The 12,382-nt window shown below is 39.3% G+C and overlaps 1 protein-coding gene across 1 annotated transcript; it reads right to left on the bottom strand.

Annotated features, from left to right (window-relative positions):
• Positions 1-2,782: 2,782 nt before the first annotated feature.
• On the bottom strand, positions 2,783-8,499 carry LOC128221556 (dihydrofolate reductase-like). Its single transcript, XM_052930162.1, has 4 exons — positions 8,462-8,499; positions 7,654-7,783; positions 4,946-5,055; positions 2,783-4,715 (listed from the first exon to the last, which is right to left on the bottom strand). The coding sequence occupies exons 1-4, from the start codon at positions 8,497-8,499 to the stop codon at positions 4,634-4,636; spliced, it is 360 nt and encodes a 119-aa protein (XP_052786122.1). The 3' UTR covers positions 2,783-4,633.
• Between the last annotated feature and the right edge of the window lie 3,883 nt (positions 8,500-12,382).

Below are 12,382 nucleotides of genomic sequence, written 5' to 3'. Positions count from 1 at the left end.
CATTGATGGCGCCGTTTTAAAGTTGTTCAGAAAATTGAATTCCATGCAGAACTCTGGTTGCCATGGCAACCAAAAGGAAAAACATTTAAATTATTTTTGACAAAACCATGAAGCCTAGAATCTAGATATATGTGAATAACATTGTCTAGTGGTCCTGCTCTGGGGGTCACAATTAGCTTACATACTTCAATAAGGAAATCTTTGAAAATCTTCTTGTTTGAAATTGTTGTTTAATAATTTATTCTATATGTAGCATTATACAGTGGACCTCCAACAAGTTTGTTCAAATTATGCCTCTGGGGACAAAACTGGCCACGCCCTGGGGTGCACAATTTTCCTTTAGCTTTATATAAGAAAAACTCTTCTTGTCTTAAACTGCTTCCTGTAGGCACAGACCCTTGTTATTTTGTCTGTAGCATCATACAGTGGTCCTCCACCAAGTTTGTTCAAATTATGTCTCTGTGGACAAACTGGCCGAGCCCTGGGGTTCACAATTTTCCTTAAGCCTGATATAGGGAAATCTTTGAAAATCTTTTCTCAAACCTCATGGCCCCGTCATTTGATTGCCCATTACCAAGTTTGTTCAAATTATGCACCTGGGGTAAACTCTGGCCCTCCCTGGGGGTCACAAATTTCCTATAGACCTAAATTAGAAAAAAACTAGAGCAATGAACTTCCGACCATGTGTATAGTTTTAAAAACAAATATCAAAGTTGTTGTATAATGTGACATTTTTCCTAACTTTTTTTATTTTGAAGCTACAACACTATTTTGAAGCTACAACACTATAATTTGGACCGTGTGTACAGTTTTGAAAACGAATATTAATGTTGTGCTTAGATGACCTTGACTGTGACCTTTTGACCTACTTTCTTATTTTTGAAGCTTCAACAATGAAATTTAGACCATGTATGCAGTTTTGCAAACAAATATCTCTTTTGTCCTCGGATGAGCTAAGCTGTGACCTTTTGCCCTACTTTCTTTTTGTTAAAGCTACAGCAATAAAATTTGGACTTTCATGTACAGTTCTGAAAACAAATATCAAATTTTGCTTTGATGACCTCAATTTCTACAACATCTAACAATACTGACCATAGTTTAATCCCTAGTTGCATTGCCATCAACTGATAAACTAGTTCATTCTCATAAAAAAAATGATATAAAACGTTGACTGAGGTAAGCGATTCAGGGCCGTCATGGCCCTTTTGTTACTCTTAACATGGTTTTTGGTTTGTGCACTTGAACTGGTTTATAACCCCCAGTAAATTTACTTTTTACTGACCGTTCCAAGGCGGTACCTAACAATCCTTGGACAATCCTTGATAAACATGCCTAGTTTTTATACATAGTATGTATGCACTGTTTGTGGAGTTTTGTGCTGTGCATCCATGTTTCTTGTTTGTGATTTTTTGTTTTTATGTTGTGTCTTTGGCGTTTGTTCAGTGCCCAGTGCCATTAAATCGGGTTTATGTTTAAACGTTTTGCTACTGAGCTTGTTTCTGTAGTTTTCGCATAAATATTCCAAAAGCTTCTGACAATAAATTAGAGGCATTTTTTGGATTCTTTTAAACAATTTTTTAGGCTAAAATTAGGATTATTAAGACTTCTTTCTGAATACATAGGGCAGTTCTACGTACCACTTAACTCTCATTTGAAACATTTTGATTTGTACGTGTGAGCCATCGAAATCAAAGGTGTTTTTTTACATAAACATGTATGTGACAGTATCAAATATAGTAAAGAAGTTATTATTTAGACCGTTTGGAATCATTGTTTCCAATTTATGTATCCAAAATGTCTCCGTGCAGAAACGATCTAGATTGTTTTTAACAACAGTGAGTAGAAGGAAGAAAAAAACATCCAATGAACATTCATGGTCTTATGACCTGAAATGGGTCACCCCCATCACGTGTTTTAATCCCCCGAGTGGGAAGGGGATTGTAGGAATGCACTTCGTCCGTCTGTTTGTCTGTCCGTAACATATCGTGTCCGCGTTATAACTTAGTTATGCATTAATACCACATTACTTTGTAAAATGTGTTGTCCTCATTCAGACGATGTGCAGTGACCTTGACCCGGGTCCATACCTCAAAGGTCAAGGTCACACGAGACATTTAAAGGTCAGAGTTCACATGTTCGTGTCCACGTTATAACTTAATTATGTATTGATGGATTACCATATTACTTTGTACAACTGTTGTCCTTATTGAGACGATGTGCAGTGACCTTGACCCGGGTCCATACTTCAAAGGTAAAGGTCACACGAGCCATTAAAAGGTCATAGTACACAAGCTCGTGTCCGCGCTATAACTTACTTATGTACAAATGTTGTCCTCATTGAGTGACCCACTATTTGGAAACTTTTGTTCACCTAACATCTTCTATTTTATATGGCACCTTTCAAGCTCACTCTGATACCTCTCATTTATCCTATGCTTTTTGCATATTGTAGTTTTTTTAATTGATCTTCATTCAAAAATATGATAACAAATTCATATTATAAAGAATAAAGAAAGATCTATTTGGATATGCAGACTTATCTTATATATCCAAGAACTCGAACCAATTGCAATTAGTGCCAGTAATCCATCAAGTTTCGGGTCCATATAATGACAATGCTTCATGGAGGATAAGATATAAATGTAAATTGAAAGTGTTAAACACAGATTGTTACTTAGCGCACTCTACCAAGCATTATCATTATGTGCAATAAGTTTAATATTTAAAAAAAACAACAATGGACACAAATGTGATAATATATTTATAACATGTGTTCTCTCTTCAAAAGCAGTAAAACAATGTTATGACGTCACCACAATATATATACGTAGCACTGTATCGAAAATACTTAAGGCTTGCTATTTCATCGATGTTATTTAAATCAAGGACTCATTTTCCTTCTCTCTTTAGTCAAAATAGCCTTGACATTGATCTTACCTATCCTACACAAAATATGAATAAGTTTAACAAATATCCTTTTATAATATGTTCATTTATCCAAGAATATTTAGGTTACCGATCAAACAACTTGTATTTTCTATATTCCCACTCTTGACCAGTGGTTGTGTACAATTTTGGTCAGAAAGTCAGGTTGCGAGAAAAACAAAATATACTAAACAAACAACGGCGGGGGACATATAGCCGTCCTTTGCACTTTTTATCATTGTACTGTCGCGTTATCATCATCGTACTGTCGCGATAACGAAAACGCGAAATGTTGATAGTACGATGGTGAAAACACGATAGTATATTGCATTATCATAATCGTCCTGTCGTATTATCGTTCGTTCGTTCGCTCATTCATTCAATCATTCATTCGTGTCTTTATTGTTTCTTTGCTTCGAACACATGTCTATAATATTTGTCAGTGCTTCGAGAGGCCCAAACATTTATTTAAAGCTTGTCTTAAACGCCTGGTATTTCTTAATATACGGTATGACTAAAATACGAAAATAACCTATTTTCGCGAAAATAGCTTTAAGAAATATGAAAATAGGTTTTGGCGAAAATAACATTTTTGACCAAAATATAGTAATTTTTTGGCAAAAATAATGTTATTTTCGCGAAAATAAGATTCTGATGTAAATATGAAAATAGGGTTAGTTTTGGCGAAAATAACTATTTTTTGACAATAATGTATTTAGTTTTTACTAAAATCAAGTTATATTCGCGAAAATAAGATTGAGATATAAATATGAAAATAGAGTTAGTTTTGGCGAAAATAACATTTTTCGACAATAATGTATTTAGTTTATTAAAATCAAGTTATTTTTGCGAAAATCAGATTTTGATAAAAATAACTTTATTTTAGCCCAAACTAAGTACATAATTACCAAAAAAATGTAATTTTCGCCAAAACTTTCCAGATTTTTTTATCAAACTACATGTTTGTCAAAGATGTTATTTTCGCCAAAACTAACCCTATTTTCAGATTTTTACCAAAACTTATTTCCGCGAAATTAACTTTATTTTATTCAAAAACTAACATTTTTTTCCGAAATTTTCGCGAAAATAACTTATTTTCATCAAAAAATAACCTTATTTTCGCGAAAATAGCCTATTTTCGTATTTTAGTCATACCCGAACAAAACTCTGCCTGCATTACAAGAGATATGGGACGGACACGAACCATAGCAATTTTATGGTCAAATCTGACCTTTGACTTCTGTGTGTGAACTTGATCATGAAGCGAGCTGGTTTTAACATGCGCTCTGCACATCGTTTCAATATGGTGTTACGAGTTATTTAGAAATCCTTTAAGCGGTTTACGAGATATGGAGCAGACACGAAATTTAGTCATACGACAATTGAGCACTCCGTGTGACATTGACCATTAGCCAAATTGGTTGGAACATGCAGTTTGAACATTGTCTCAATATGGTGGACATTTGTGGCAAGTTTTGGGGTAAGAAACACGTGTGAGTTAACCACGGCACCCATGTTTTCATCTAATTAGCTAAATAATGCATTGATATGACACAGAATTTTGTTACCTCCCTGATTCTTCAGTCAATTTGACAATTTCATAACATCTTATAGTCTTATACACATGCTTCAATAGCTTCCATGGGATTACTGTCTAAAATCTGGTGTGTATGTGTACAACATATGAATGTCATAGTCTGGCTTGATCTTATGACGACATCCTTTCGTAAAGCTTAAAGTCAAAGGAAACACCATTTTCTTCATGCCTCGTGATGTCCGAAACATCGTTTCTGAAAATAAAAAAGTATGAATGTAAAGAGTAGAAATTGTATTAATGCATACGGTATTTGCGCTCTAAATATACTGCAAACTGTTTCATGATTTCGATGTTACGATATTTCAATGGGAGAGAAAGCAATACAGGGCCGTTCAGTAAAAACTGCTTGTAGAAACTTATTTATTTTCTTAACACAATAGTATTAATATACATGTATCTCTAATTCTAGTAGTTGACTCTTACGGTATTTCCTTAAAGCCGTTTTCGAACTCCGGGAAGTATGTATCGGATTGGAAGTCCGTATTTACGTGCGTCAAGTAAAGTTTCCGGCAGCGTGGATGGGCCAAAGACTCCTGCAAGTAATATTTATGCTCATGTACAGTGTAATGTCCATATAAATTAACCCTCTATTATCATGTACAATTTAATATTTACATCATTGTTATACATGTACCCCCACACATAGATCTACCGTTATACATGGACCCTCACATATAGATCTACCGCTATACATGTACCCTCACATATAGATCTACCGTTATACATGTACCCTCACATAAAGATCTACCGTTATACATGCACCCTCACATATAGATCTACCGCTATACATGTACCCTCACATATAGATCTACCGTTATACATGTACCCTCACATATAGATCTACCGTTATACATGCACCCTCACATATAGATCTACCGTTATACATGCACCCTCACATATAGATCTACCGTTATACATGCACCCTCACATATAGATCTACCGTCATACATGCACCCTCACATAGATCTACCGCTATACATGCACCCTCACATATATATCTACCGCTATACATGCACCCTAACACATAGATCTACCGCTATACATGTACCCTCACATATAGATCTACCGCTATACATGCACCCTCACATATAGATCTACCGTTATACATGTACCCTCACATATAGATCTACCGCTATACATGCACCCTCACATATAGATCTACCGTTATACATGTACCCTCACATATAGATCTACCGTTATACATGCACCCTCACATATATATCTACCGCTATACATGCACCCTCACATATAGATCTACCGTTAAACATGCACCCTTACATATATATCTACTGCTATACATGCACCCTCACATATAGATCTACCGCTATACATGCACCCTCACATATAGCTCTACCGTTATACATGTACCCTCACACATAGATCTACCGTTATACATGTACCTTCCTGTATACATCTACCGCTATACATGCACCCTCACACATAGATCTACCGCTATACATGCACCCTCACATATAGATCTACCGTTATACATGTACCCTCGCATATAGATCTACCGCTATACATGTACCCTCACATATAGATCTACCGTTATACATGTACCCTCACACATAGATCTACCGTTATACATGTACCCTCCTGTATACATCTACCGCTATACATGCACCCTCACACATAGATCTACCACTATACATGTACCCTCACATATAGATCTACCACTATACATGTACCCTCACATATATATCTACCGTTATACATGCACCCTCACATATAGATCTACCATTATACATGTACCCTCCTGTACACGTCCACCGCTATACATGCACCCTCACATATACGTCTACCGCTATACATGCACCCTCACATATATGTCTACCGTTATACATGCACCCTCACATATAGATCTACCGTTATACATGCACTATCACATATAGATCTACCGCTATACATGCACCCTCACATATAGATCTACTGTTATACATGCACCCTCACATGTACGTCTACCGTTATACATGCACCCTCACACGTACGTCTCCCGTTATACATGCACCCTCACACGTACGTCTCCCGTTATACATGCACCCTCACATGTACGTCTCCCGTTATACATGCACCCTCACACGTACGTCTCCCGTTAAACATGCACCCTCACACATACGTCTCCCGTTATACATGCACCCTCACATGTACGTCTCCCGTTATACATGCACCCTCACATGTACGTCTCCCGTTATACATGCACCCTCACACGTACGTCTCCCGTTATACATGCACCCTCACACGTACGTCTCACGTTATACATGCACCCTCCCTTTATACATGCACCCTCACATGTACATTTACCAGTCACACAGTGTATTACGTTACCTGTAATGTCCATGCACTATTAGATATATAGTCAGTGAGACCATACCTTGTACTGATGACTCCTGCCCATCACCCACACATTATACCTGGTACAGACGGCTCCCACCTATCACCCATACAACATATCTGGTACAGATGGCTCCCACCCACCACCGATACAGTATACCTGGTACTGATGACTCCTATATATCACCAACACAATGTACCTGGTACAGATGGCTCCCACCCACCACCCATACAACGTACCTGGTACAGATGGCTCCCACCCACCACCCATACAACGTACCTGGTACAGATGACTCCCACCCATCACCCATACAGTATACTTGGTACAGATGGCTCCCATCTATCACGAACACAACATACCTGGTACAGATCGCTCTTTCCCATCAACCACACAACTTACCTGGTACAGCTGGCTCCCACCCACCACCCATACAGTATACCTTGTACAGATGGCTCCCGCCCATCACCCATACAGTATACCTGGTACAGATGACCCCCATCTATCACCAACACAACATACCTGGTACAGATGGCTAACACCCACCACCCATACAGTATACCTGGTACAGATGACCCCCATCTATCACCAACACAACATACCTGGTACAGATGGCTCCCACCCACCACCCATACAGTATACCTGGTACAGATGGCTCCCACCCACCACCCATACAGTATACCTGGTACAGATGACCCCCATCTATCACCAACACAACGTACCTGGTACAGATGGCTCCCACCCACCACCCATACAGTATACCTGGTACAGATGACCCCCATCTATCACCAACACAACATACCTGGTACAGATGGCTCCCACCCATTATCCAAACACTGTCTACGCACTCCGTCTCCGCCAGCTCATCAATAAACACAAGTGACTCTTCAAAACTCCCAACAACCTTCAACAAACTCTCATGAGGGACTATGCTGTAAACAGATGCATAGTTATTTTATTCAACAAGACCTAATGGGCCGTCCTTTCTTGAAATAGGCATACATGAATACAGAGATAGTCAAGCTGTATTATTCTATAAACGCATGAAAGGTGGAGATTCATTAAGCAAACTAACTGATTTTACTAGAAATGAATATTGAAGAACCTGGAATGTCATGAAATATTGAGCCTTAAGTATGTTTTATATTCCAGTCAGAAAAGTGCCTTGTTGGTCGTATTTACCGAAATCATGTGCTATCCGATTGACGGATTTGCTTTATACAATACAATATGTAACAATTGAGCAATCGTGCAAGTGCAGTGAAAACCACATATGTTTCAAAAGCTTTCAATATCTTTAGTTGTAAAAGGATTGGTTTAAATCCGTAACAGATGACCAAGCATCATGTACATATGATAGTGAAGGATTTTGAGGAGGCTATGGCCCTTTGATATTTTTATACGGCCTTTATGAATACAATAAGTGTAGATCCCAGATGATCTGGTATTATATAAAGAAAATGGTTGTACTGTGTAAATTAAATTATATTTTGACCAGAACTATTACACTCTTTTCTCTTTATCTATACTTTTTGAGTGTATTGAAAACTCCATTTGTGTGTCGAATGGCACTTACATAAAACTTGCACATGCAGCCATTTGAAGCTTACCCTTGAACGTCAGTCTCAATACAATGATCACCGGTCATGTTATGACCTTACCAATAATGAAATCAAGAGGAATGTAAAGACGACTTCTCAATATGCAATCAAACTCTTTAGGGAAACGTGCAACAGTCAAGCACACCAGGGAATCCTTATAAACGACTGTAATAGACGAATGGCTCTTGATTTGGTCACATGCATTTGGAGCCACCACTGACCTTTATGGGCCTGTGGACCACGTGATACGCCCCTTTTGTCCCTTCTGGTGGTCGCTAAAAGAAGCCAAGCTGTGCCGAGAATGGAAGTGTACGATCTTACCTGTTATCCTTTGTGTGACTGATGGCCAGGTGTACAGCCCTTCTCGTGCCTTCCGGTGGTCGCTATATGAGGTCAAGCTGTGCCGAGAATGGGAGTGCAGGATTGATGTACCTGGGTAGAATTAATGTACCTGGGTAGGATTCTTGTAACTGGGTAGATTTGATGGATCTGGGTAGGATTGATGTAACTGGGTAGGATTGATGTTTCTGGGTAGGAATGATGTTCCTGGGTAGGATTGTTGTAACTGGGTAGGATTGATATACCTGGGTAGGATTCATGTACCTGGGTAGGATTAATATACCTGGGTACGATTGATATACCTGGGTAGGATTGATGTACCTGGGTAGGATTGATGTACCTGGGTAGGATTGATATACCTGGGTAGGTTTGATATACCTGGGTAGGATTTATATACCTGGGTAGGATTAATGTACCTGGGTAGGATTCTTGTAACTGGGTAGATTTGATGGATCTGGTTAGGATTGATGTAACTGGGTAGGATTGATGTACCTGGGTAGGATTGTTGTAACTGGGTAGGATTGATATACCTGGGTAGGATTGATATACCTGGGTAGGATTGATGTACCTGGGTAGGATTGATATACCTGGGTAGGTTTGATATACCTGGGTAGGATTTATATACCTGGGTAGGATTAATGTACCTGGGTAGGATTCTTGTAACTGGGTAGATTTGATGGATCTGGTTAGGATTGATGTAACTGGGTAGGATTGATTTACCTGGGTAGGATTGTTGTAACTGGGTAGGATTGATATACCTGGGTAGGATTGATATAACTTGGTAGGATTGTTGTAACTGGGTAGGATTGATAAACCAAGGTAGGAATGATGTACCTGGGTAGGATTGATATACCTGGGAAGGATTGATATACCTTAGTAGGATTGATGTTCCTGGGTAGGATTGTTTTAACTGGGAAGGTTTAATATACCTGGGTAAGATTGATGTACCTGGGTAGGATTGTTGTAACTGGGTAGGATTGATATACCTGGGTAGGTTTGATTTACCTAGGTAGGATTGATATACCTGGGTAGGATTGATATACCTTGGCAGGATTGATGTAACTGGGTAGGTTTGATGTACCTGGGTAGGATTGATGTAACTAGGTAGCTTTGATGTACCTGGGTGGAATTGATATAACTGGGTAGGATTTGTGTAACTGGGTAGGATTGATGAACCGGTGTAGGATTAATGTAACTGGGTAGGATTCATGTAACTGGGTAAGATTGATGTAACTGGGTAGGAATGAGGTAACTGGGTAGGATTGATGTAACTGCGTAGGTTTGATGTACCTGGGTAAAATTGATATACCTGGGTAGGATTGGTGTTTCTGGGTAGGATTGATATATCTGGGAAGGATTGTTGTAACTGGGTAAGAGTGATATACCTGGGTAGGATTGATGTAACTGGGTAGGTTTGACGTACCTTGGTAGGATAAATGTAACTTGGTAGAATTAAGGTACCTGGGTAGGATTGATGTACCTGGGTAAGATTGATATTCCTGGGTAGGATTGATGAACCTGGGTAGGATTATTGTTACTGGGTAGGTTTGATGTTCCTGGGTAGGATTTGATGTAACTGGGTAGGATTGATGTACCTTGGTAGGATTGGTGTTTCTGGGTAGGATTGATGTACATGGGTAGGATTAATGTACCTGGGTAGGATTGATATACCTGGGTAGGATTGATATGCCTGGTTAGGTTTGATATACCTGGGTAAGATTGACGTACCTGGGTAGGATTGTTGTAACTGGGTAGGATTGATGTACCTGGGTAGGATTGATGTACCTGGGTAGGATTGATATACCTGGGAAGCATTGTTGTAACTGTGCAGGATTGATATACCTGGGTAGGATTGATGTACCTGGATAGGATTGTTGTATCAGGGTAGGATTGATGTACCTGGGTAGGATTAATGTACCTGGGTTGGATTGTAGTAACTGGGAAGGATTGATATACCTGGGTAGGATTGATATACCTGGGTATGATTGATATACCTGGGTAGGTTGATTTACCTGGGTAGGATTGATATACCTGGGTAGGATTGATATACCTTGGTAGGATTGATGTAACTGGGTAGGTTTGATGTACCTGGGTAGGATTGATGTAACTGGGTAGGTTTGATGTACCTGGGTAGAATTGATATAACTGGGTAGGATTGGTGTATCTTGGTAGGATTGATTTACCTGGGTAGGATTAATGTACCTGGGTAGGATTGATCTTACGATTGATATACCTGGGTAGGATTGATGTACCTGGGTAGGATTGGTGTATCTGGATAGGATTGATTTACCTTGGTAGGATTAATGTACCTGGGTAGGATTGATATACCTGGGTAGGATTGATATGCCTGGGTATAATTGTTGTAACTGGGTAGGATTGATGTACCTGGGAGGGTTTGATGTACCTGGGTAGGATTGATGTACCTGGGTAGGATTGTTGTAACTGGGTAGGATTGATATACCTGGGTAGAATTCATGTTCCTGGGTAGGATTAATATACCTGGGTAGGATTGATATACCTGGGTAGGATTGATGTACCTGGGTATGATTGATAAACCTGGGTAGGATTGTTGTAACTGCGTAAGAGTGATATTCCTGGGTAGGTTTGATATGCCTGGGTAGGATTGATATACCTGGGTAGGATTGATGTACCTGTGTAGGATTAATATACCTGGGTAGGATTGATATACCTGGGTAGGATTGATGTACCTGGATAGGATTGTTGTAACTGGGAAGGATTGATATACCTGGGTTGGATTGATATACCTGGGTAGGTTTGATATACCTGGGTAGGTTTGATGTACCTGGGTAGGATCGGTGTATCTGGGTAGGATTAATTTACCTTGGTAGGATTGATGTACCTGGGTAGGATTGTTGTAACTGGGTAGGATTGATATACCTGGGTAGGATTGTTGTAACTGCGTAAGAGTGATATTCCTGGGTAGGTTTGATATGCCTGGGTAGGATTGATATACCTGGGTAGGATTGATGTACCTGTGTAGGATTGATGTACCTGGGTAGGATTGTTGTAACTGGGAAGGATTGATATAACTGGGTTGGATTGATATACCTGGGTATGTTTGATATACCTGGGTAGGATTGATATACCTTTGTAGGATTGATGTACCTGGGTAGGATTGATATACCTTAGTAGGATTGATGTTCCTGGGTAGGATTGTTTTAACTGGGTAGTTTTAATATACCTGGGTAAGATTGATGTACCTGGGTAGGATTGTTGTAACTGGGTAGGATTGATATACCTGGGTAGGTTTGATTTACCTAGGTAGGATTGATATACCTGGGTAGGTTTGATATACCTTGGCAGGATTGATGTAACTGAGTAGGTTTGATGTACCTGGGTAGGATTGATGTAACTAGGTAGGTTTGATGTACCTGGGTGGAATTGATATAACTGGGTAGGATTTGTGTATCTGGGTAGGATTGATTTACCTGGGTAGGATTAATGTACCTTGGTAGGATTGATATACCTGCGAAGGATTGATATGCCTGGGTATGATTGATATACCTGGGTAGGATTGATGTACCTGGGTAGGATTGGTGTATCTGGGTAGGATGGATATACCTGGGTAGG

Source organism: Mya arenaria, chromosome 16 (genome assembly GCF_026914265.1).
Source record: "Mya arenaria isolate MELC-2E11 chromosome 16, ASM2691426v1".
NCBI lineage: Eukaryota > Metazoa > Mollusca > Bivalvia > Myida > Myidae > Mya > Mya arenaria.
The sequence above is the reverse complement of the archived record's forward strand: the minus strand, read 5'-3'. Positions and strand labels throughout refer to the sequence as shown.

What these genes read in the sequence shown, in the direction of transcription:
- LOC128221556 (XM_052930162.1), bottom strand. Translation starts at nt 8,499, where the DNA reads ATGACCGGTGATCATTGTATTGAGACTGACGTTCAAGG. An exon ending in GTGGGAGCCATCTGTACCAG is followed by an intron (nt 5,056 to 7,653) that starts GTATGTTGTGTT and finishes TATTACTTGCAG; the next exon opens with GAGTCTTTGGCCCATCCACG. An exon ending in AACGGCTTTAAGGAAATACC is followed by an intron (nt 4,716 to 4,945) that starts GTAAGAGTCAAC and finishes TTTTATTTTCAG; the next exon opens with AAACGATGTTTCGGACATCA.